This window comes from Alligator sinensis, unplaced genomic scaffold (genome assembly GCF_000455745.1).
Source record: "Alligator sinensis unplaced genomic scaffold, ASM45574v1 scaffold163_2, whole genome shotgun sequence".
In the NCBI taxonomy this organism is placed as follows: domain Eukaryota; kingdom Metazoa; phylum Chordata; order Crocodylia; family Alligatoridae; genus Alligator; species Alligator sinensis.
In genome coordinates this window covers 200,891-225,185 of record NW_005842499.1, presented here as the reverse complement: position 1 = coordinate 225,185, position 24,295 = coordinate 200,891, and the positions used below count along the sequence as shown (strand labels likewise).

The 24,295-nt window shown below is 45.9% G+C and overlaps 1 protein-coding gene across 1 annotated transcript in view; it reads left to right on the top strand.

The window, feature by feature from the left end:
• VSTM4 (V-set and transmembrane domain containing 4) overlaps positions 1–24,295 on the top strand; it is a 103,607-nt gene that overhangs the window by 43,100 nt on the left and 36,212 nt on the right. The window contains exons 5-8 of the mRNA XM_025212987.1: positions 3,261–3,368; positions 12,261–12,294; positions 23,167–23,273; positions 23,963–24,024. Of these exons, the coding sequence (XP_025068772.1) occupies positions 3,261–3,368; positions 12,261–12,294; positions 23,167–23,273; positions 23,963–24,024 (311 nt within the window). The remainder of the gene's footprint in view (positions 1–3,260; positions 3,369–12,260; positions 12,295–23,166; positions 23,274–23,962; positions 24,025–24,295) is intronic.

Genomic DNA, 24,295 nt, shown 5'->3' with positions numbered 1-24,295 from the left:
TCTCTCCCCCTTGCCCCCCCCCCCCCCCCCCGGCGGTCCTGGCACTGTGCCCCACTGTTCCACAGCTGGTCACACATGTGGCTCCGTGGGCTGTTGATGGGCCTTGCACCTAGTCAGTCATGCACCACCTGTCAGTAGCCCACGGAACCACATATGTGACCAGCCATGGAAAACCAGGGCGGGATGTGGGGCAGTGGGCAGCAGCGTGGAGTGGTTGGTGGCAGAGGCCGCATCCAAGGCTCCAGATCTGAATCATGATTCAAAGCTTTGCACAGTCCTAATGGCCAGGCTACCTAGTACAGTGCAGGAGCCCCAGCCCAGAGCGGGGCAGTACCACAGATTGCGCCCTCCTCCTCCATTCAGTTAGCACCAGGGCCAAGCTTGCCCTGCTGCCCTCATGAGCCAGAGCTCCTGCAACTGCCACCACCACCAGCTGCTGCTGAGCAGGCAGGAGACACCTCACCTTGGCAGCCATGGGGGTGCGACTGGCACAGGGCTTCCAGAAGTGGTGGCACTGAGCTTTCCTGTTATGCTCCACCCTCCTGCACCAGGTCCTGCCCACTGGGCCATGGATGCGGCTCCTGCTTGATGCCAATCTGGCCAGGCTTCACATGCCCCCCATCCCCTTTGACACATTGCCAGTGGTGTTCCCTATGTCCATACAGCCCCTGCCCCACACACTGAGGAGCTGGGGCCTGGGGGGGGCAGCTGGGGACCCCTTCTGGCAGGGCTGGGGGTGGGTAGGGGGCTGTGGGTCGGGAGTGAGGGGCAGCAGCAGAGCTGGGGGAGGGGCTGAGGGCTGTGGGTCAGGAGTTAGGGCACTGGTGGGGACAGGGGGCTGCATGCTGAGAGTGAGAAGTATCAGAAGGGGCGTGGACAGGGGGCTGTAGGTCATGAGTGAGGGTCACCAGCAGGGCCAGGGGGCAGCAGGTTGGGAGTGAGGGGCACCAGTGGGGACAGGGGGCTGTGGGTTGGGAGTGAAGGGCACTGGCAGGGCCAGGGGGCTGCAGGTCAGGAGTGAGGGGCACCGGCATGGGTGGGGGAGGGGGCAGGGAACTGTGGGTCAGGAATAAGGAGCACTGGCGAGGCTGTGGGGGGCTGTGACTTGGGAGTGAGGGGCAACAGCCTGGGTAGGGGCGTGCCGCCAGCGTATCAGGGCTGCTCAGTGCCACAAAGCAGATGCAGGGGGGTCAACCACAGACAGACCTGCATTCCTGGTGAGTGAAGGGGTCGTGGGGAGCTCTGATTTTCCATGATAAAAAAACCCAAAATCAAATGCTGAAATATATTGGTATTTAGAATTTATTTTATTATAATGACTGAGGCACTGGTAGATTTCCACATTGCTTTAAAATTGAAAATATATCAATAAAACACATGCTTGATGGCTTCTGTGACATGTTCTAATTAGAACATGTTGGAGTATATTCAATTAATTGATTAGTTGAGTCTGCTGGAGCATTCTAATCAGCATGCTCCAGCAGCCTTGGCATCATGTATGTTCAATAGAGGTGCACCGATACATTGGTCCATATCAGATCAGCGCTGATAAAAGGAAAATTGACAATAATGTTACTGATAAATACCATGCTGCACTTGCAGCATCCACATGCACGGAGCCAGAAACGTAGCCCAACAGCTTGGAGAGCAGCATTCAGCCATTAAGTCTGTGGGAGGGAAGGGGCGGGGCAGGGGTGGGGGAAACAAATCAAGGCTCCTATGATGAGGGAGGGAATGGGGCTGGGGCAGGCACTGCCCAGCCAGGGCTGTATGGAGGACAGAGCCACAGGCCGCTCGTCCAGGGGCAGTAGGAAGGGCGGGGGTTGACTCCCTGCTGCTGCACACACCCCTGGGAGAGGCATGGGGGACTTGTGTGTTGGGTGAGGGCTGGATGCCTGCTGCAGGCTTGGGGCCAGGGGCTGCACTGGCCACTTCCCAGTGGAGAGGCTGAGCTGGGGTGCATTTAGAGCAGGCAGGAGCAGGGTGGGTGGTGGTGCTGGCAGGGGGGGCTCTGGATAGGCTACAGCCACCCCAAAATTTGCCATTGCCTCCCCCCAACTCCTCCCAGTGCCACGGCCGCCCACCCTGCCTCCACCCGCCTTGATTATAGCCCTGGCCCAGTCCCTGCCGGGAAGAGGCCAGCAGAGCCCCTGGCCCCAAGCCTGCAGCAGGCAGCCTGCCCTCGCCTCATGCACAGATCCAGAGGGCACATGCCCCCCGTGCCACTCCCGGGGTGCTTGCAGCAGTGGGGAGCTCCTTCCACCCCCCCCCCATGCCTGCCCAGGTTGAGCAGGGCCTGCCGCAGCCCCAGCCCCACTCCCTTCCTCACCCTAGGGCCTTTAATCTTCCCCACCTCCCCATGCCCCTTACCTTCCACAGACTTACTGTCCAAACACTGCTCTCCAAGCTGCCAGGCTGCATATCGGCTATCGGATTGGTATTGGCCAATATGGCTTGTTAATAACTGGCTATCCATACTGGCGAAAAAAATCTTTATTGGTACATCCCTAGTATTCAACATCCCCATGCTTCAAAATGGCGGCAGGAACACTTTAACTAAAAGTTGTCGAACAATCTTTAGTTCAAGCGCCCCTGCTGCTGTTTTGAAGTGTGGGATGCTGAAAACACAAGATGCTATGGGCGATTTAATTAGAGCAGCTCCTGAGAGCCATTCTAATTAAAATGCCCCACCCCGCCATCCTGGAGCACATGTAAAAACACCATTGTGTTCAATTGATACATATACATGCGTGTGTGTGTGTGTGTGTGTGTGTGTACAGACATACATATACATATATAATATACACACATATATACATATATATACATTGTGCAGTCTCCCCCATACTGCCCTGGCTGTGTGCCCCCTCCCCCACCACACAAGTCACCCTGGGCTGGGGCAGGCAGTGGCACAGCTCCAGCTTCAGCTCTGAGCCTGGAGCTGAGCCACCAGCTGCCTAAGGCTAGTACTCAAATCTAAGGTGTGGCTTTTTCCTGCTCGTGTTGTTTCAGGGAAAAAAAAACTTGTCTTGGATCTGTTTAAATATGGTATTTTTAAAATGTTCATTCTTTTGGCTTCCTTAATACAGCATTTGATTCTCACGGACCCAAAATGTTATTGACTTGCACTGTAGGCACTTTTAAAACTTTATCCCAAATGCTCCAGGACAGGGCCTATCGATTTTGTGTCTTGTATAAATATGCCCCCTTTTCCTGTACTGAAGTACCAAGCTGAGTGTAATTCTGTGCTTGCTTTTCAGACTTGTACATATATGCAGTGTTTGTGTGCTCCATAGGGATTGTCAGTGTTCTCCTTTTTACACTCGTCATTCTTTGTCAGTCCCTACTGAACAAGAGAAGATCCAGAGGTGAGTGAAATACAAATATCATCTTCTTAGTTAGAGAGGGAATCTGACTGGCAAAGAGAACATCAGGAATATGAAAAGACAGCAGATGTTCCAAAAAGTTAAAACTAAGTCTAGCAGCTTTACAGGGCAAAATGTTATCTCTGCTAAAGTTTTGAAGGAAATGGATTTCTGTGGACACCAGCCATGGAATAAAAAATGACAAAAAATACAAAATGAAACAAAAAGACTTCCATTTTGTTCTGAATTGAAGTTTGTTTTATTTTGCCTTCCAAAACCCAAAATGAATATTAAATTAAAAGCAAACTTGTTGATGGAAAAATTAGAATACTTGAAAACAGTGCTGAATCAGATTTGTTGCAAAATATATCGCTTAGCAAAAGACTGCGTTTTGACTGAAAAAAATCTGTCAAAATGTTTCAACCACTTCTAATTAGCATCTTACATGGTAGATTACAACTGCAGCTCATTGTGTTCCAGGGGTGTATTTGAAGGCATGTGCATTCCAGAGAAAGTGTTTGTCTTGTGACTTTGCAGACATTTGCTATTAGGAGTATTAGGAGCCAGAATTCTGGGAGAAGGAGGCCGTGGGAACCTTGCCCCCCTCCCTCTCCCTAGAGTCAGAATTTTTCCAAATCTCTCCAGATGCTGCCCGTGGTTCTGTCTAGCTCCCCACCCAGCCCCTATTAGACTAACCTGTAGGGAGCTGCTGCCCAGCTGTGTCCCGCGCAGCTGCGAAGATGTGCTGGGCTGGGCTGGGCCGGGCCGGGCCGGGCCGGAAGCACCGTGCCATGCCTCTGCGGGTGGGCAGCGGCGCTGAGAGGGGTGCCTACAGGGGACTAAGATAAATTTTGGAGTGGCCATAGCCCCCAAGACCCCCCTCCCCCCCAGCGCCACCATCCACCTGCCCACAGAGGCATGGCGCAGCACTCCTGGTCTGGCTTGACCCTGGCCCATGCTCCCCCTTCCCCCACAACCAGGCTGGTCTCAGCCCAGACCCTCCCCCCAGTCCCATTGGTGTAGGGGCCCCGCTCCTGGCTCACAGGGAAACAAGTGTGAAAGCCATGGTTTTGTCTCCCTGCCAGGAGACAAAAATGGTGCCAAGTTTAAAACCACAGCTATTGCTTCCCTGCTGATGACGATCCTGGGGGTCTTGATTTGGTAGTGGCCCCTGGGATCCACCTATGCCCAGGAAAGGAATGGGAGGCATGGTTGGAGCCCTGGCAGCTCATCCCAACGCACGGGGGGGCTCCCGCCACTGCTTGCACCCGAGGGGAGGCACGGGGGGCACATGCCCCATGGATTCGTGCACGGGGCAGAGGTAAGCTGCTGCTGTGGGCTGGGGTCTGCTCCCCACTGCTGCACAGCCTCCCATAAGCCCTAGCTGGAGTGGGGCAGGAGCAGATAGGACAGCAGCGAGAAGTTCTTGAGTTGTAAACAGAAAGGGCTCTGGAGCTTCCGCTGCCCCTTGGGCAGCCAGAGACATTGACAGCAATGGGCCTGGGAGGGGAGAGGATGTGACACTAACCACTGAGGGGAAGATGGAAACATTTCTTACCTGATTCAGGGACTTTAAAAAATCCCTAACCACTGCTCCTGTGGCATAGTCTGCCTGCCTCAGTGTTGTGGGGCAAAGCTGGTTGCAGGGATGCAGCTATCCCTGTAACCTTGGTCGCTGCTCCTGCACTGCTCCTGTTTAAAATCTGGATCCACCTATGTTGTTTGGTCCGGTTATAATGTCTGTTTTGATGAAGAGGGTATAGCTAATATAGCTTCTGGGTCTGTAGAATGGTCTGGTGGCTTGATGAGAATTGGAGTTAAGTAGCCTGCTGCTGGAAAGTTATAATTTGAGATTAGGGACTGTCTGTAAGACAAGATAAGCTTGCCCCCCAAGGCTAGTTTGAGATGGTCATCATGTTCTGGGAGGGGTTGTACATCATGAATGATGTGTCCAAGGTGTTCAAGCTGAGGGCTATAGGTGAAAACCAAAGAGATTCTGTTGTCCCTGTTGTATGGTTGGTATCACAGCAGGTCAGAGCACAGTCTGTTGATTTGAGTAGTTACAGTTTTGGGATTGTACTGTAAGTGTAGGAAGCTCTAAGGTATGCATCCCGGTAGGCAGGGTCAGAGCAGACAGAACAACACAGAGCTTGGTTGTAGATAATGGATCGACTGGTGTATTTAGGATGAAAACTGGTGGTGTGGAGATAGCTATACAAGCATTAGGCTTCCAAAAAATGCAATGGTGATGTGGCCATTGCAAAGTTTCACAGTGATGTCCAAGAAATGAATGCACTGGGTTGAGTATTCAAGTCATTTTGATGGAGGGGTGGAAATGGTTCAAGTCCTGGTGGAATTTCTTTAGAGGTCTTTCCTATGTGTCCTTATGATGAAGATATCATCAATGTACCTTAGGTGCCATAATTACTCCAATCCAAGAACTTGTTTTCCCTCATTCAACATGAGGGGAAAGTCCTTCATCTTGTATTTGAGTACAAGGTGATAGGGAGGCAGGTAGCTGCTGTGGCTCTGGCTCTGTCCCCAAACCTGACCAGAGCCTGGGCTGGAGCTTCCACTGCCATAATAGCTGTTACCAGAGCTGGAGCAGGGCTGGGGTCATACTTAAGTTGGTAAATGGTGGGGGAGGGAAGGAGGATGGAAGGGGCAGAGGCTAGGGATGGTCAGTTATAACACATATAACTGAACATATAACTGAAAATTTATAAATTTTCCACGTATAGAATATAGTTATGGGGGGTCGTCTTAAATTCAGAATCATCTTGGATTTCAGTAAATAAGATCTATCAGGAGGATGAGAGGTCAGCTGTAGAGAAAGGAATATATTAGCATACTGGGGGGCCATGTTCATTTGCAGGTATAGGGAGTCTCCCAGTCTGAAATAATTGCATGTGAGGACAATGTGGGAGTTCAATGAGAACAGAAGCATGTCTTATTAGGGATAATGTTTCTTATGGCTTGTAATGCATCCTCTTGGGGGACTTTGGTATACAGAGATGTGACATCCATGGTGTTTGCTGGAAGCTTGTCAATGAAACCTAGTTTCTTTTGGAAATCTGTGGTGTCCCTCAGTAGCTGGCAGTTTCCTCTCGTCTCAGGATCCAGGCCCATCACTCACTTGGTTAAAGTGCACAGGAACTAACTCACGTTGCTTCCCCCTTATCTTACCTTATTATCTCATACTTTTAAAAGTCAAAAGCTGATGTTAATAAACACTGTTGCCAGCACTGCTGTGCTCTCATTCTATTTTTATTAAGGCTGCAATGGATTAACAAGTGAGTGAAAATGTCTCCTCTAGTGCCTTTCTCGTGTAAAGCTGAGAGTAAAAAATACTGTAAACAAGAGGAAAACAGGTTTGTGCCTCTTCCTGAGATATGATAGTGACTTCCTAGGACAAATGTTTTAGAACAGTCAATGAACTGGGTCTTATGGAACTTCTCCAGCTGCTACTTTTGACTTTAACATGTTCAGAATATGGCCCATTGACTTAAGCAGGGCTTTGCTACGCCAGAAGAGATGTTTGGTCCTCCAAATTCTGTATCTTGTGTTCTGGATTCCTAATGAATTAGAAGGTGAAACCCAGCCAACATTTTCCTATATGGGAAACTGTCAAGGAGCAGTTTCATCATGTGGACAAGATTTTTGATCTCATCCACTTTGACTTTTACTGGTGAAAAGTTTCAACCAGTCTTACTATTAAAAATTAACATGTCAACACACGTCTGTCAGTTTTTGAAAAGTGCCAACATTTCAAATAAGCTTATTAAATTTTGAAGTCAAACCTTTTTCAATACGTTATGTTTTTTACCAGCCATACTAAGAGGACTTGTACAAAGCAGGGATTGTGTAGTGGTTGTTAGCCAAGTAAAACAACCATGGACATTTCCTCATGTATTAGTAATGGGCTTGTTGCCTGGTTGTGAACCTGCCTTCACTCCCAACTTCTAGTACTGTTGAGACAGTTTCCGAAGTCTATAGCTCAGACCTTGTATATGTATTCTTACACAATGGATTCATATCAGATTTTCTGGCAGTCAAAAGATGCTTTTTTATGACTCAAGGATGTACAAAGGAAAACATCCCAAGCTGTGGCTTTGTTTCAGAGGTAAAACCTCTCAGAATATAGTCATTTTCCAAGGAAAGAATACTGCAGATTTCTCTCACAATTTCAGATTATGGAAAGGACTCCATGTCAAGAAAGCAATGTGCTTGTGGGAGGGATGCTGCCATGAACCAAAACTTACCTCCACTGCCAGAGCAGAAGGAGAAGCGGCGGCTACAGAATGCTGCCAAAGATCAGACACGCAGTGGCGGAGATGCTGCCACCAGAAGACAAGCTGCACTGGGGCAGGAGCAGGGAGAAAAGCAGCAACAGCAGAATGCCACTGGAGATCAGCTGCACTCCCCTGTACCGGCGTGGGCACATTTTGTAGATACGTGCCGGCAGGTTTGTCAGCTGGCCCTTGGAGAGGGATAAAATCCCCATCAACCACATTCGAGGAGGAGCAGAAGTGAGGCCTCCTGAGAGCCCAGAGTAGCAGGAAGCAAACAAATGCCCCAGCAGGGGCAAGTGGTGGCAATCCTGAGAGTTGGGATGCCCAGCTAAGGCTGGTTTGGAGGAGCTAGGATACATACCTCTCTCAAAACCATGGATCCCAGATGAAGCTGACAGAGACTGAGACAGCAGTGAGCCTGTAGAGAGAGAAATAAAGAAAGGATACTAAACTCGTGAGTAGTCCCTGGGAGAGCCTGAGGGAAGACACCCCAGGGTAAACACAATAATGAGAAAGGCCGACGTGAGGCCTGAATAAGGACATTACACCATCTGAACCAAGACTGAGATTGGATAAGGGCTAAGGCCCAGCCATGGCTGATTGGCTTGCTTTAGCCTGGCCAAGGACTAACATTATTGCTGGTTGGCTCAAGGCGGGGGGTAGGGAAGGGGGAGCCCTGAGATGACGACCTAAGTGAGAGACTGAAGAGGAAACCAGGAAAGGCAGGATTAGAGAACTTCCTCCTAGCAAGAACCCTTAACAACAAGACATGGCAGGAGAGAACCCCTGCAAACCTTTTAGGGAATCTCACTGGAGGGCAAGCTGCTGACCTGAAAGGAAGAAGCTGCATCTGATCAGCTCAAAAAAGCAAAGCGTTCAAACGTTCAAGTCATGGGAAATTACAGTGCCGCTAACATGCTTGGATGTAATAGCTTGCACCTCACACCAAGAAGTCACAAACACTGTGATGGATCATCTAACCACAATGATTTATTCCAGGTCTTCAAAAGACATTGAGCTAATTGTTGCTTTTGGTTACATTTGTTTATGCTGGGGTAACTGAATGACCAGCCTGGAGAACAGCTCTCTAGTTTGAGCTAATCTGAATTAGGTCCTGGGATATGGATGTAGTAGTTCCTTCTGGGTGTATATAAAACTAGAACCTTTTCTTGGCTGCCCTAGAATCAAATTAATTGCAGGTTTAATCTATATTTCATTAAATCTTGAACATCATCCAAAATGCAATGTCAACATTAAAAATCTGAGCTAGAGAAGTAAAAAATCTTAGCAAAGAGAGAGAGAGATGCTACAAAGAACCTGCAATAGTTTTAGGGCAAGATTTTCTTTTTGGGTCAATACTGTTGAATGTGTGTGCTCTCCTGACTCCACATTAGTGGGTTAGTCTTAGTTGGAGTAGCAGACTACACACAAGTTGTAGAGAGAGCTAGGATACAAACCGGCTCTGAAAATGACAACATGGTGCCCGACTCTTCATTTCACAGTGGAAAATATAATCTCCACCAGCAGGGTCCTCCTCACAGCTGACTTTCCTGGTGGGCTGTGGGGGCAGAATCTTGGTATCCCCTTGCCCGAGACAGTGTAGTAGCACTGTGAATGCTGCATTCCCTACTCACCATGTCATTAGTAACATAGCTAGGAAGTCTATAGGGGTGAGTGAGGGCTCTTTACATATGTTTAATCTCTTGCATAAGGACATACCAAAGATTAAAGTCTAGTTCACACATGTAGAATTTGACACCTGACTTGTCAGTCACTAATCTTTTTCCCATTTACATCCAAAATAAGCCACCAGTAATCTTGTAACCAACACTTGCACAGACCTTGTCAGGAAATCTTCCTTCTCCCCTGAGCCCCAGTGTAGGGGCCCAGTGGCAAGCAAAGAAGGCCCCTTTGCTCTACCTTCCTAGAGAAATTTCTACCTAGACATCTCATTGTTTCCCACAATCCCTTTCTGGTCATGGGACCTCTGTTTTATGATCCACCAGCAGCCATTCCCAGGTTCTCTCTCCCTTTTCCCAGAAGGGCTTGGGGAACCCTCTGTTGATTTTATCCTGACTCAGAACTCAAACATTTTCTGAGCTCCAAGCTGCTGCTTATGGGAAGCCTCATTCCTCCACCCCCTGAAACAATATTTGATCATCTCCCCCTGGCCAAAATCCATCAGTGGGAGGTGAATAATAGGTCCAGATACTGCTAAGTCCAACTTCCTTAAAGAGCCACCCACCCACTGGGCGCATCTACATATGCACTTTACTACGGAGTTGACTAAAGAGTTCTGCAGTAAAGCATCACCAGTCTACATATGTGCCCCTATTAGGGCACAGTAAACTAATTAACTCTGCTGTAGGATAGTACTGTTCAGGATAAGTGCTATCCTATGATGAAGTTAGCACACCAAAATGAACTTGTAGATGGTGGCCAGGGCTGGCTGGGGCATGAGGGTGCTACAGTACAGGGGCTGCCTGCTGGCTTGCCCTTCACTGTAGCACCCTTGTGCCCCAGCCAGCCCCTCCGCAGTATGTTGAGCCAGAGTGGAACAGCTCTTCGCTGGCAGGCTGACCCCCCTGGGCTCCCTGCCAGCTGGGGCTGCTCCACCCTGCCTTAATGTGCTGCAGTTCTGGGCACACGTGTTAAAACTGGACCTGGGAGCAATAAACTCCAGTGCAGTTTATTGCTACATGCTAATGGCACATGTAGAGGCACCCAGTGACAGTTAGCAATTTATATATAAACTAAGGATCATGATGTGTAACAGGTGAAACTGGAAGTGTTCTTTCCAGAGTATTAGCTTTTAAACCCTAGCCAGGCATATGGTTAGCCTTATGGCACTAACGTGAAAATGCGTGATATTGGGCCTAAATCAAACTCTTTATTTTAGTGGAGTTGCAGCTCAGTAGAAGCTGGTCTATTGCTTAGAGTAGGCAGGTGTCATTGTGTAAAATGTAATGTTTGTAGATTGTTTGTATGCTTTTACTTGAGTCTTTGATAAGGACACATAGTGGGTCACAGCTATCTTTTCCAGGTAACCTTTGGTAGAGGGCTGGACCCTTGCTGGCAGACCACCCAACTTATATCTAGAGCTGGTTGAAAACTTTCTGAAAAGAATGCTTTTCAGATTGGTTTTTAATTAAATGAAATTATTTGTGGAAATAGGTCTCGTTTCATAGAACATTTCAATATTTCATTGAAAAACCATATTCCTGAAGCCTAAAGCTTCCTTTTAACCTAAAGGCAAAATATTGTGGTTCAAAGTACACTTCTGGTGCCTTACTAGAGTATTATATTTTCAGGTGTGTTATATTTTCACACTCCTTGATAAGTTGGGCCCTCAGGCCAGTCACCATTTTCCATGAGACACCACAGCCAACACCACCTATAATGGAAGCACAAGTCACCCAGGTGACAGCTCCTACAAGACACTGTGATGCCATTTTCTAAATCAAAACCTTTGTTGGTTTTGGGTCTCAATATATAAACTTTGAACATTTTGCCAAAAAGTCAAAATGTCTTGAGGGGAAAACACCCTGTTTTCTGACCAGCTGTCTCTGTTTATATGCCAAATAGTCACCAAATAATATGTTTTGGTGACTATAGTCTTAGACTAGATTAGGTTTATAGGCATAGCAGTAGTTTAATGTCACTCATTCTCTAGTCTTAGCCATCAATTTCCCTTCTCTTTCAGGGATAAAATTCAATACTTGAAGTAACCATAACCAAAGCATTCTAGGTTCTAACATAAACAAAGCTATGCCCTGCATTGTGATTGATCATGGATGTACAAATTCATTATGGACAAGGTTGTATTTCGGCATAAAGCGCAACATATAAGACACATCATGGCTCAGGAGCTAGAATGGAGGTTTTCCCATCTGCTAATAAGCTGAAGGGGAGAGTTGAACCTGCAACACAATATCAAGTCCAGTTTGGGAACAGCAGAGGAGTCACAAAAGAACAATGCCTGGCCTTCTCCTGGGGTACTATACCCCATACTGAGAGCTGATGGTTTAAAGAGGGATATATATTATCAGAGACAGTTTATTAGACTAGATGGTCCTCAAATCTGGTCAGGTGTGGTAGTTGGTACATGCCGAAGACCTTCCTCCAGCCCTATATTAAGAACTCTATCAACACCTGTACATGAAGGGCGGGGGGGGGTGTTATTTCTGGGTTTTGGGAAGATGCATTTTTAAAACAATAAATATGTAGAGAAAATTTAGAACTGAAGCCTTTAGAAGTCGCATTACTGGAGTTCTGTGTCTGTCCTTGGCAAATTCTCCTTTAGTTGGCCTGACCGCTGCAATTTAAGTAACCTTCCACTTCCGTAACAATTCCCTAGAGTTGTTTGCTACACATTTTCCCCCAGCCTAAGCATCTCATTCCAGTTAGACTATGTTCTAATTTTCAGTATAATACATGGTTATAGTTATAACTAGCAGCTTTCCAGTTGTGATAAGTTGGCATCTATACAATTCCAAGACTGTTTAGGTTGGATCCATTTGCTGTATCCTTTTGTAGCTCATAAATTCTCTCTATATGAAGCCACATAGCCTTATGTCCTGTTGTGTTTTTTTTTCTTTAACAGTGAAACATTACCTGGTGAAATGTCCTCAGAACAGGTATGAAAATATACTTTTTAATTATAAGTCATGGCAACAATGAGGTTTTATTTTCATTAGATGCTGGAAAGAAGATGTGAAAAATTTTCAGAAGGGCCAACTTGAAAATTTAATTCTCATGTACACTTTTGGAAATCTTACCCAGTACCTTTTGCATGTTCTCTTATACACTTAAGCTACTACTAGGCACAGTGTAAATAATTAATAATAGTGATGATGATGTGAACATTTTCACTTTTACCTTTTAATCTTTCACTTGCAACCCAAGGTACATAAAACACCCTGTTCCAGACTCCTCTACGCCCCAAGTACACATCTGTGTTTTCACTGATTAGGGCCAGAAATATGAACCTCAGAAATAAATCCTCAGAACCTCAGGCTTAGAATCAGAGAGGAGTGTTGGCTACCCTGATGTTTGCTCTGGCCAGTGGCATTTAGGGCATAATGCCAGAAGGTATTGTACCCCTTGTTCCCCGCTAAAGCAGTAATATGTCCTTTCCGTCCACTAGGGAGAAAAATATACAGTAAAAGGTGTATTAACCAGCATTTTACTAACCAGAATACTCTATTAACCGGAATTTCCAATATCCCCCAATACAAATCCTCACTTTAGTAACTGGAATATTTGCCGAGTCTATCCAGAAGGCACATGTGTATCAGGTATTTGCACTACAAGTATGGCACTATCTTCTGTATAACTCTCAGATAATTGGAATGTTTAGATAACCAGCACCCCCCTTACCCCACTCATGCCAGATAATAAAGCTTTTACTGTAATGCATTTCCTTTACCATAGCAAGCCACTTGTCCCTAGAGCATGAAGGCACTGAACTGTTCCAGAAGAAAGGATGCCTAGTAGTCACACCATTTCATGCTATGCACTGTGAAGTAGGGGAAAGGCATAAACTGTGCCACTATGAATCCATTGTTTTTTGTTGGAATTTGAACCTATAAACTTGCAGTCAAAAGCTGTAATTGTAACATTGCCACTTGATCTGAAACTGAGAAGATTCTGACTGACTTACAGGGCCCTAAACCTGATGTATTAGTGAGCAATAGTCTATAGACATTTTAATAAGATGTAATTGGTACAGAATTAAAGAAAGGAATCCAGGGTATGAGAAGGTTTTTTTCCTTATTGATCACTGGGCTAGAACTTAACTTGTACTCTGATAACTTTACTATTCCAGAAAGTATCCATATAGTTCCCACTACAGGACTCAAGATATCAGCCCTTAAACTCACAACATTTCTATCCCTCATTTATATCTATCCTCTGTTACCATAGAACAGGGGTGGGCAAAATACAGCCCATGGGCCAGATGAGACTCGCCAAGCCAAGGAGCCCCTAAAAAATTTAGTTAATATTTATTTGCCCCTGGCTCCCTGTCAAAGCTGACAGGAGACAGGGGCAGTAGGATCCAGAGGGAGCCCTCAACAGGCTTGCAGGCTAGGCTTGGGTTGGGGTGGGGGGGGGGGGGGGGGGGTGGGTGTGCGTGTGTTCATAGGACGAGTCCCACGTGCACACCTTACCATACACATGCACCAACACCTCCCTTCACACTGCCATACACAATCCCCAGCCACCCTCCCCCATAAACACCCACACCCCACATATCCACATACACCCACATGCTCCCTCACCCACATACCCACAGCCCCACAAACCTCGACCCACCTACCACAATATACAAGAGTAAGACTTCATTTTAAGCTGTTGTGTAGTCACCTCTGTGTACACTACACAAACACATGTAAATCAGGACAAAAATACTTTTTGAAATCAAATTAGTGAATGTTGTAGATGTTTGATTTTTAGAATATAATTTCATATTTTTCTGGTTCTGAGATGGCAAAACCCCTTGCTGAAGAGTAGTTCCAGGGGCAAGGGGAGGCACTTCTGGTGGCAAAGGTCATGAGTTAGGGGGCAGGACTTCCAGTCACAAGATGGTGACCAGGGGGCGGGAAACCTGTCAAGGGGTGGGGCTACCCATGCAGCCCTCGACAGCTTGCCAAAACTCAGTAAACAGCCTTCCACCCAAAATAATTGCCCGCCCTTCCATAGAATCTGGATTCTTCACAGGGATAGATTCCTAACCCTTCTGTGAAACAGAGGGCAAGGCATAGTGCCAACTTATTGGTAGTTAGTTTATAAGGTGTCACTGGCCGTGTCTACATAAGACGCTGATGGTGCAGTCGTTACTGCACAGTCATTTGGTACTTTTATAAACATATACTAAATGACAGCGCAGTAGCCCAAGTTCCTGTGCAGTAGCACCAATTAACAGCTTTTTCATGATACTGACTGCACAGTAGCCTGAGACCACTGAGCAGTAGCAGTGTCACAGTTGCTGCCATGTGATGCTAGTGTGCCATAGTCTCGGGCTACTGCATAGTCAGCATCTCGTGTATACATGGCCACTGATTAGTTAGTCTTTAAGGTGTTACACTGCAACAGAAACAGAAAAAACGGGACAAGAGATTCTTATGACCAGTGAGGTTTAGAAGTTGATGCTTCATGGCAATGCAAAGGGAGCAGATGTTTCTAGTTTGCCAATGACATAAAGCATTTGTTTCCATCCTTTGTAGTTTACAATATATTGGACCTTAAATCTATTATCATTAGTCTGAGTCTCAATGCCTTTTGGCTATGGTCCTGGACTAAGTATAGCATGTCCTGGATCCTGACTTAATGTCATTTTCAATCCTTTCTCATGGGATAATTACTGCATTCATTCTGTACAGTGCACCCTAAAGTGAGTTGTAAGGGAATGCACACTAAAGCCATTGAGAGTTCAGGAGGCGTCAATGCAAGCCAAGCTTTTGGTGTTGCTCTTTGAATGACCCGTGTTCTGTGACCCTGGACAGCCACTGCAACTAAACCATGGATATAAACAGCACAGCTCAGCAGTTCTAGTTCTCTCTGAGGACCACTCTGTCTTTCTGTTTCATAGCTAGCTGCCAGGAAAAAAGGGATAGCTAAAAAAAGAAAATTAAAATAGACGGGTGAAGAACACAAAACAAAGAAAAAAATTAAATGGATCAAAAAAAGGCTACCAATTTAGAGGCAGAAATGGGAGCGTGGTAGTCAAATACGAAGACACATTGCTGTAAATCACACAACATGACTCTCTGACAATGTGCAGTATCGCAGAGATAATACTGCAAAAAGCAAATGAATGACAGAGGGTTGTGGGAAAGAAGGAGCAAAACACTATGTTGCTAACCTGTAAAAGCAGAAACACAGCAACCAAAGTGCACAAGTAAAAATACATTTTCAGTGTATTGACTCCAGTCTTAAAATGATGTATTAAGCAGATGCTTGTTATGCTTTACTAAAAAAAGAAAAGTCTACTTAAGTATGAACCTAACTTTGATAACTGCAGGACAGAGGAATAAAGTTAAGGGGGCTTGGCGGGGTTCAAGAATAGGCTGGATAAATATCTGTGTAGGGTGTTAGATAAATCAAACATCTACTATAACATATTTTAATTTTATTTTTAAAAAATTGAAATATTTTGAAATTCTGTGTGTTTGCATAGTATGTATAAGGGGCAATTGCAAAATAGCTCAAAATAAAGCCTTACTCTTGCATATTGTTTGTGGAGTATGTGTGGGGGGAGTGTGTGGGGTATAGTTGGGGAATGTGTGGGGTGTGGGTATGTGTGTGTGGGTGGATGTGGGTGTGTGGGGGGGTGTGGGGTTTGTGGGTGTAGGTTTTGTCGGGGGGCGTAGATGTGTGTGTGGGGTGTGGGTATGGGTTGTATCAGGGGGGGTGTGGGTATGGTGGGGTGTGCATGTGGGCCCCCTTCACATGCCTCCTCATGGCATACAGCCACCGGCAGCAGGCCCTTAGGGTACTCATGGCCTGTGGAAGCTGGAGCCCCACAGCGTTACACAGCTCCACCCAAATCCCAGAAGCTGCACATGGCAGCAGGGCCGGGCCAACCTTGGTGCATCAGGCAAGGCTCCCCATGGTTCACATGCAGCTCCTGGGACTTGGCTGGAGTTGTGTACCTCTGTGGGGAACCTTGCACGATGGAGCCGGCAGCCTAACCTTACTCTCTGCTGCCGTGTTTAGCTCCTAGGACTCGGCTGGGACAGCAGAGAGTGGAGCCGAGCCAGCTCGGCTCCATTACATGGGGTTTCTCACTGCCAGCTCCATCGCACGTGACTCCCAGCTGAGTCCCAGGAGCTGCACGTGAGCTATAAGGTGCCCCGCATGATAGAGCGGGGCCAGCCTCATGCTCCCACTGACGCGGTCCCAAGCTTCCACCAACCCACCCTGGCCCTGCACTCCAGGCTTCATGCTTCTGCCAGCCCCTGCAACAGCCCCTTGCTCCTGCCTTCCCTTCTACCCACCACCACTTCCCTATCTGCTGCCCAGAGTGCTGCAGCAGGGACAGGAGGAGAAGTGGGAGACTGGGGAAGCCAAGCAATTCTCTGGGTGGCTGCCACAGCAACAGCCCTACCCAGAAGCTGTGCATGCTGGCTGGGCCTGGGGCCTTCCCACAGGTAAAGGTGGGAGCTCAGCATGCTGCCTGAGCGGGAGTGGGCAGGGCTCAATCCCATGTGGAGTACAGCAGGGGCAGCCACGGGCTGGGCCAGATACAATTAAGTGGTGGGGCGCACAGCCATGGGCTAAATGAAATCACCTGGCGGGCTGTATTCAGCCCACAGGCCCATATTTTGCCTACCCCTGTGCAACACTGATGAGATGCAGGTGTGGTTTTGCATAGTGAAGCCAGATAAAGTCTATCTGAACCTTCCAAGCCTGTTCAGATTCATCAGAAGCTGGACTAGTTCTCAGGAGGTGTTTGACCAATATTGGGCTGAATTGTAGGTCAGCTTCCTCTCTCCCTACTGTTTCTATGAAGGATTCAGTGATTTGCTTCAGAACTAGCAAAAATCTTTCAAGATTCAGTCAGGTCTTTCAGTTTTATTCAGATACAGAAGCTCAGTCTAAGAACCTATCAAGTCCAACTCCTGGGAAAATTTGCATGTGATGCCCACAAAGCAGAAGTACTGCATTCTGTACCAGCAGAGCCTCAGAGAGAATTCCAACTCCTTTAGCCAACCTTTGGGAAAGTTCAGGAATCCAGATCCACAATAGTGTCTCTGTCTAAGGAACTGGTATAGCCCTGGTACTGAGCATCTCAGTTTTGAATGTAGTGATATCAGAACTGTATCTCCACATTTTTATAGATGGCAAGCAGAGGCACAGAGAGGATAATGGATGAAATTACATTTTTCAGTAAATAATCTATTTAATGGAGGATAAAAAGCAATTTCCCTTTCCAAGCTCTACTCCTGAATCCCAGAGTAACATCCTGAACACTACACCATGCCAGCCTTCTCTAAACCAGTGCCTAGTTCTCCTCTGGGTACATGCCGCCAGTTCTTCCTTTGGAAAAATACAAATTATCCAGATGCAGCCTTCATGACTTTCCAATTTCTAGTCCCCTTATAACAGACTTTTGAAGAAAGTGCGTGTGTGAGAGAGAGAATACTTGATCTACATAAACACCGGAGAAGTGGCACATCAACAAGGATGGTAAAAACCCTAGAAATTAATGGCACTGCCATAGGCACATGTATGGCCCCCTCAATATGCCTATATATATATGTATATATTATGATATATATATATATCATCAATATCAATATGCAAGGTCTGTCATTATATATATATATATATATATATATATATATATATAATGACAGACCTTGAAGTCCACTTCCTCCACAGCTGCCCTCTCATCCCCCCTGGTATACCTAAGATACCTTGATGACACCTTCACCAAATGAATGCATGGGATGGAATGTCTAGAGAAATTTCACCAGGGCTGTAACGACTTGCACACTTCCACCAAACTGCCTTTAGAATGGGGTGGGCAATTATTTCGAGTGGAGGGCTGCTTACTGAGTTTTGGCAAGCCATCGAGGGCCGCATGACAGGCAGCCAGGGGCAGATAAATATTAATTTTCTAAATTTTTTAGGGGCCCTATGGGCCAGATAGAATGGCCTGGCAGACCACATGCAGACTGTGGGCCGCATTTTGCCCACCTCTGCTTTAGAATATACCCTCTAGCAAATTTATTTCTTCAACACCACTGTGGAAGTTTGCAAAGGCCACATCACCACTGCATTGTATCAGAAATCTACCAACTGCTACAGCTACCAACATGCCAGGAGCTCTCATCCCAAGTACACCGCTAGATCCATCATCTCCAGCTAAGCTCCACATTACAGCCCTAACTGCTCTGATCCAACTGCCCGCGATGCACACCTTAAGAATCTGGAGCAGGGATTCCTACACTTACAATATAATTTGAAAACTGGAGCTACTCAAATCAACAGAGCCAAACTCAGAATCTGCTCCGACCTGCTCCAGTACCAACCCTGAGACAAGAACAGCCAAGTCCCTTTGGTTGTCACCTACTCCTTCACCTGCTTCTCTACCAATGTCATATACTCCATCACCTGCTTACAGTGCCCCTCTGCTGTCTACATTGGACAGACAAGGCAATCCCTTCATGTAAAAATAAATGAGCACCAATTTGACATCAATTTTAGAAAGACACGCAAGCTTGTGGCAGAACATTTGAACCATCCTGGATATTCCCTCTCTGACCTCTGATTGGCTATTCTTAGACAACAGAACTTCAAAAGTGAACTTGAACAGGAAATTGTGGAACAAGAAATCACACACAGACTTGATTTTGTTAACTATGGTCCAGACCAAGACTATAGGTTCTTAACCCCTTGCCTAGATTAAGCGTTAATAACCCCTGTATCCTGCATTGGAATAGCTGTTCTATTTTTGTCTCTCCTAATGAGCTTGCTTCGCCCAGCAGTGGCCCTTCTTTTTCCTCCCCCTTCCCTACCCTTTGTATTCTAAGTGCTGCTTTCAGCTTCCTGCAGTCCCTTCATAGCCCACTCTTTACAAAATTTATGCTATACATCTCTGATGTAGCCATAGGGTACAAATCTACCTTGCCTTCTAAAAAAAATATAAAACATAACATACTGCCTGTTCTTGCAAAATGAAGGTCCAGAAAAACCATGTGTTGATGCTCAGCATCTGCAGACCTATAGATAATGCTCTGTCCAATCACACTGATTTTAAGACACATTCCATGACCATTTTTTTCCAAATGTCTTGTTCTCTCGTTCTCTGAAATCCCCTCAGATGTAGTAAGGAAGGCATAATGTGACTCTGTTCAAATAGAAACCAGGAGGTGGAGGGAGCCCAAGATAAAAAAAGTAACTTTCTTTAGAAACTGTACAACAGGGCAAGCACACAGATGCACAGTGTTTCGGAGCCAAGGAAACCATTCTGAGTCTTCTTATTTAGTTTGAAGAACTAGATTTGAAGACAGCAAGTACAGTTATTGTATTTCACTATGCTGGTTAACCCTGAACACTTCTCGCCTTCAGAAGAAAAGTGCAAGCCACAAATAAGTTTGTGTGTTTCTCCTTTATGTGGCAAATGAAGAATAAGCATTAACACAATGAATTTACATGAAACCATTTCACATTACCATGCTTGAAGGGGAACAGCACAACAGTCATCTCTTTAAACCATTATTTTGATCTTTTATAACAAACACTTTGATGGTTAAAACCAAAAGAAATAAAAAAATGAAAGAAAAGTCTGTTTCATTATATTTTGCTCTTTTCACATTGTGTTGTGCTTGGATGGTAAAATGAGGCTGATCAGTTTAATTTTATCGATTTTTAATTTCTGGTTTTCATGCAGTAGCAAATTGCTACCATTGCTTAGATTGACACTATTTTGGGGGGACTTTAAAGTTCCCTCTGTCTCTAAATTGGTTTGTGTAATTGAAATTAATCTGAAAACTAAAATTTACCATATTTACCTGAATCCAAGACAACCCTGAACTTAAGATTTTAGAACCCCGGTTATTAGATTTTAGACAGAAAATTATACATGTGTTTTAACTTGATGGGTTCTTAGACCCTGAACTTCTGTATCTAGTTATTGGAGGGTCCTCTTAAATTCATCCCCCCAACACTGCCACCAGAAAAGTAGTGGCAGAGAAAGCAGTGACTAGGGGCAGGCAGCTTGCCCCGTTCCCCTTGTCCCCATCTTGCAACTTATCCCCGTGTCTGCCCCCTGCTGCCTTCCCCACCTAGTCACTTTTCCCCCTTCTGGTGCCTGCTCCCCAGCCCTTACCTTTGCAGATGATCTGTCTCTGTCTCTGCCAGGTCCATGGAGCATGTGGCCAGGCCAGGCAATAGCAGAGGCTTTGGCTCCAGCGCCCAGTCCCAGTGGAGGCTGGAGCCACAGCTGCTCCCCCTGCTGTTCTACACACCTTCTGTGTCCCTTTCCCTGTGCTCCGCCTGCACCACATTCCCCCTTCCTCACACCCCTTCCCTACAGTCCCCTTGTTCCATGCTCCCCTTCCTCCATGCCCTTTCCCCACCCTCCCCCCTGCACTATGCCTCCCTTTCCTTGTGTTCTCCTTGCAGTGCACCTCCCTTTCCTTACACTCTTCCCATACTATGCCTATTTTCCCCAGCACCACACTCCCCTTCCCCATGCTCCCCCACAGCACAGCATGTCTCTTCCCCATGCTCCCCACAGCACTGGCTGCTTCTTCCCCATACTCTCCCCAGTACCACGCACCCTTTCCCCCACGCTTTCCCATGCTCCACATGCCCCTTTCCCCACACTCCCCTCACACTGCATGTCCCTTCTCTATAACTTTCCCCCACACCCCATGCTCCTTCCCCTATACTCCCCCTGCCCTGCATGCCCCTTTCCCCATGCTCCCCTGCACCCAGTGCTCCCTGTCGGCTGTGTGAGCCACCCTGGCTTTGTTCAGAGCTGCAGCAGCTGCTTGCCTGGCTCATACTTGAATCTAAGATTCAAGTTTTCGCCCCTGTGCTGAATGGAGTAAGGAAATCTTATCTTAGATTTGAGTGAATATGGTAAAACAAATAAAGCATTATAAAATATTTCATTTCTAATCACTTTTTAAAGATTTTTACATCTTGTGTTACATATTCAAACCCACAATGTTCACTGAAGACAACAAACTCAGCTGTATTTTCATCTATGCCTGAGTTACTCCCCTGATAGTAACAGAGTTAACCTGGGTTTTTGGGTGCTTGAAATGGCCAGCTAGTCTGATTTCTGTTACTCTTGATCAGGCAATGGTAGAAATCTCTAAAGGCACTGAACTCTCTTGGAAATCTAAGGGAGGTAGGCATGTAAAGTTTAAAAATTTGGCTTCATGTGAATATCATGGCTCTAAACAGGTTTAGAAAATCTGCTCTTATTTTAAAGACCTGAAGAAAAATGTCCCTTCATCAAGCTGAGCATAAAGCATTTAGGAATAAAAACTATAGTGTCACTATTATTTTACTGTGGTGAGATTTAGACACCTCAGTCACAGCCCAGGATCCTATTACTATTGGAACTAAACAAACAGAACTCCCTGCTCCCCAGATCTTGCATACATTGATGTAATTTAGGAAACACTACATTTAATCCTGGTCTGCATAACTCACAGCTGTGTCAAGGGTAGGAGACATCTGGGGGATTTGCTGACTTCTGAAATGAAATAACTCACCTAGAGAAGCCATCTTGTGTAGGCATGTTTATAATGGACCACAGTTGTTGTAACCACCCAAGCCAAGTACTGTTCATTAGCATTGGTGCCCATACCTACTAGAGGGGAGGTTTCCAGCTTTTAGCTCAGTGCTTAATAGTTAAGGTATCACCAGGCCACAGACTGAGTGTTTCCCAAACTGCTCTGTAACTCACCGACATGTAATATTTATTAGGAAAAATAAATAAAATCACATTGGGCAAGTTTCTGCACCAACTGAAGCTGGAGTCCAGATGAATGCCCAAGGGCCCCTCCCTTGTCTGTCTTACTAAGCCACATTTTCTGTAGCAAATTCTCTTTCTCCTGTACCCACAGATCTTGCTTGGCTGTCCAGTAGGCCATCTTCAAGAGAAAAGATGGAGAGGACACTGGATAATGCCTGCTCCATGGTCTGGTAGCTAGGGGTGGTTAGACACATGCTCCAAGAAGAAGGAAGGAGTGGGTAAGGGAGGGGCAGGACTTTAATTAGAGCAGCGTCAGTGAGGGGATGCTGATACCTGTGATGCTGGAGTCTGCTGGAGTGCAGGAATTACCACGCTCCAGCAGACTTGATTAATCGAGTCTGCTTCAACATGCTGTAATTACAGTGCATCAGAGCAGCCTCACTATACGTGTATAGGCACCTTAGAGCACTTTCCCAAGAAGCAGGAAACACAGGATTGAGCCCCCTATTGAAGGGGACCTGGAGCTCATGTCTTCCACTGCTCCCTTTGCAGCTGCTTTAACTATTACACTGGAAGGCGGGAAGCCTTCATTCTTCTCTCCCCTGTTATTTCTTCCTCCAACTCAGCTTCCAAGCCTTATCTGGATTTATATATCTACCTGGTTGAATCTGTTTTCCCTTCCTACCTGCCTGGCTAACATAGACAATGTTGAACTCCAAACTGTGCATAAATGTTAGTAAGTGCAATTGTACGGCTGTGTATCTACTACTTAGAAACATAAGGGGTAAATAAGACCTGGCCCTTTGTGCTTCATGGGTTAGGCAGAGTACATAGATCTTACAAGTCTGTTTACTGGTTTGTGTACTAGAAAAGTAATGAGACAAGTGAGTTGGGACAGAAGCTGCTCAGCATTGTTGCATTTTTCAATACATGACAGAGTCTGGATCTAAGTAATCTGCCAGGGCTGTATGAGTGAAAATGCTGTTGCATGCCAGGGATAAGCTGGAGCTTGTAGATATAAGGATTTTGTTCCTGCTCTTCACAAGTTCCTTTTTTTTTTTCCCAGCTCAGGGGAGACTGTCACTAGTGTGACAAGTCTATCCCCTCTACAGCCCAAGAAAGTAAAGAAAAAGAAGGAGAAAGTAGAGCAACCACCAGCTGTCCCAGCAAAAGGTATGTGACAAGGAATATAACCAATGGTGCTGTATTTCACGCAGGGAGAACCTGAGGCGAACCAATTCATTTCTCAGTGACTCCTGTTTCCCACTGGTCAAATGGGGTGGGGGGAAGGGTGGGGGGATATCTACAGTGCCTCTTACAGACACTGTGAAGCGCTTTGTCACACTGTTAGGTGTTCTGGCATTCACAGTTGCAAGGTGCTAGAGTAGAGAGGGCGGTTTTGCTAGCTTGTGTCCATGATGGTGGTAGGAACTTTGGAGTGTGCACAAAAGGATCCAAGTTGCACTGTATGGGGAGAAAGGAGAGAAATCAAAGACAGATGAGCTAAAGAGCCATGTTGGCACAGCCAGCTACACATGTATGCATATAGTTTAGGTGCTATTTAATGCCAACTAAAAAAGTGTCTACTATTTTGCATAGTTCATGTATTACAAATATTACGGTATATTGAGATCTACTTAAAGATACCTAATCAATTCCCACTTCTGCAGCCAGGTTTTCAAACACCCAGCAGCTCCTACAGTAATACCTGTGGAGAGTTTTGCAAAAGAATTTGTTCCTAAACAGCACTTTTTGCTGTCGTGCTATACTGCTGCCATCAAAACTTAAAACGACTGATGCATGTACTAAAAATAACTGAATTGTGTTAATATGAAGTAATCGTTTGATTTTTATTTTTATAGCTCCAATAGCCAACAATTTTCCTAAACCTAAGTTGCTGAAACCTCAGAGAAAAGTGATTCTGGTAAGTACTCTTATATGAAATTATTTCCCCCTGTATTCTATTCTCTCAGTATAATTTTTGCAGATTCTCAGTTATTTTGCAGATGTGATTATTGCCAACAGCCACTGTTCAGCTAGTCATGAAATGGACACCTAAAAAGTTTTTGTTTTGTTTTGTTTTTTGGGGGGTTTTTTTGCATGCTGCATTTGTGATATTTTCTCTTGGGAATCCATTTCCCTCTGCTGTTGGAGCCCTTGGTTACACTTGGATCTAGTTCTGAAAAACTTCTAGT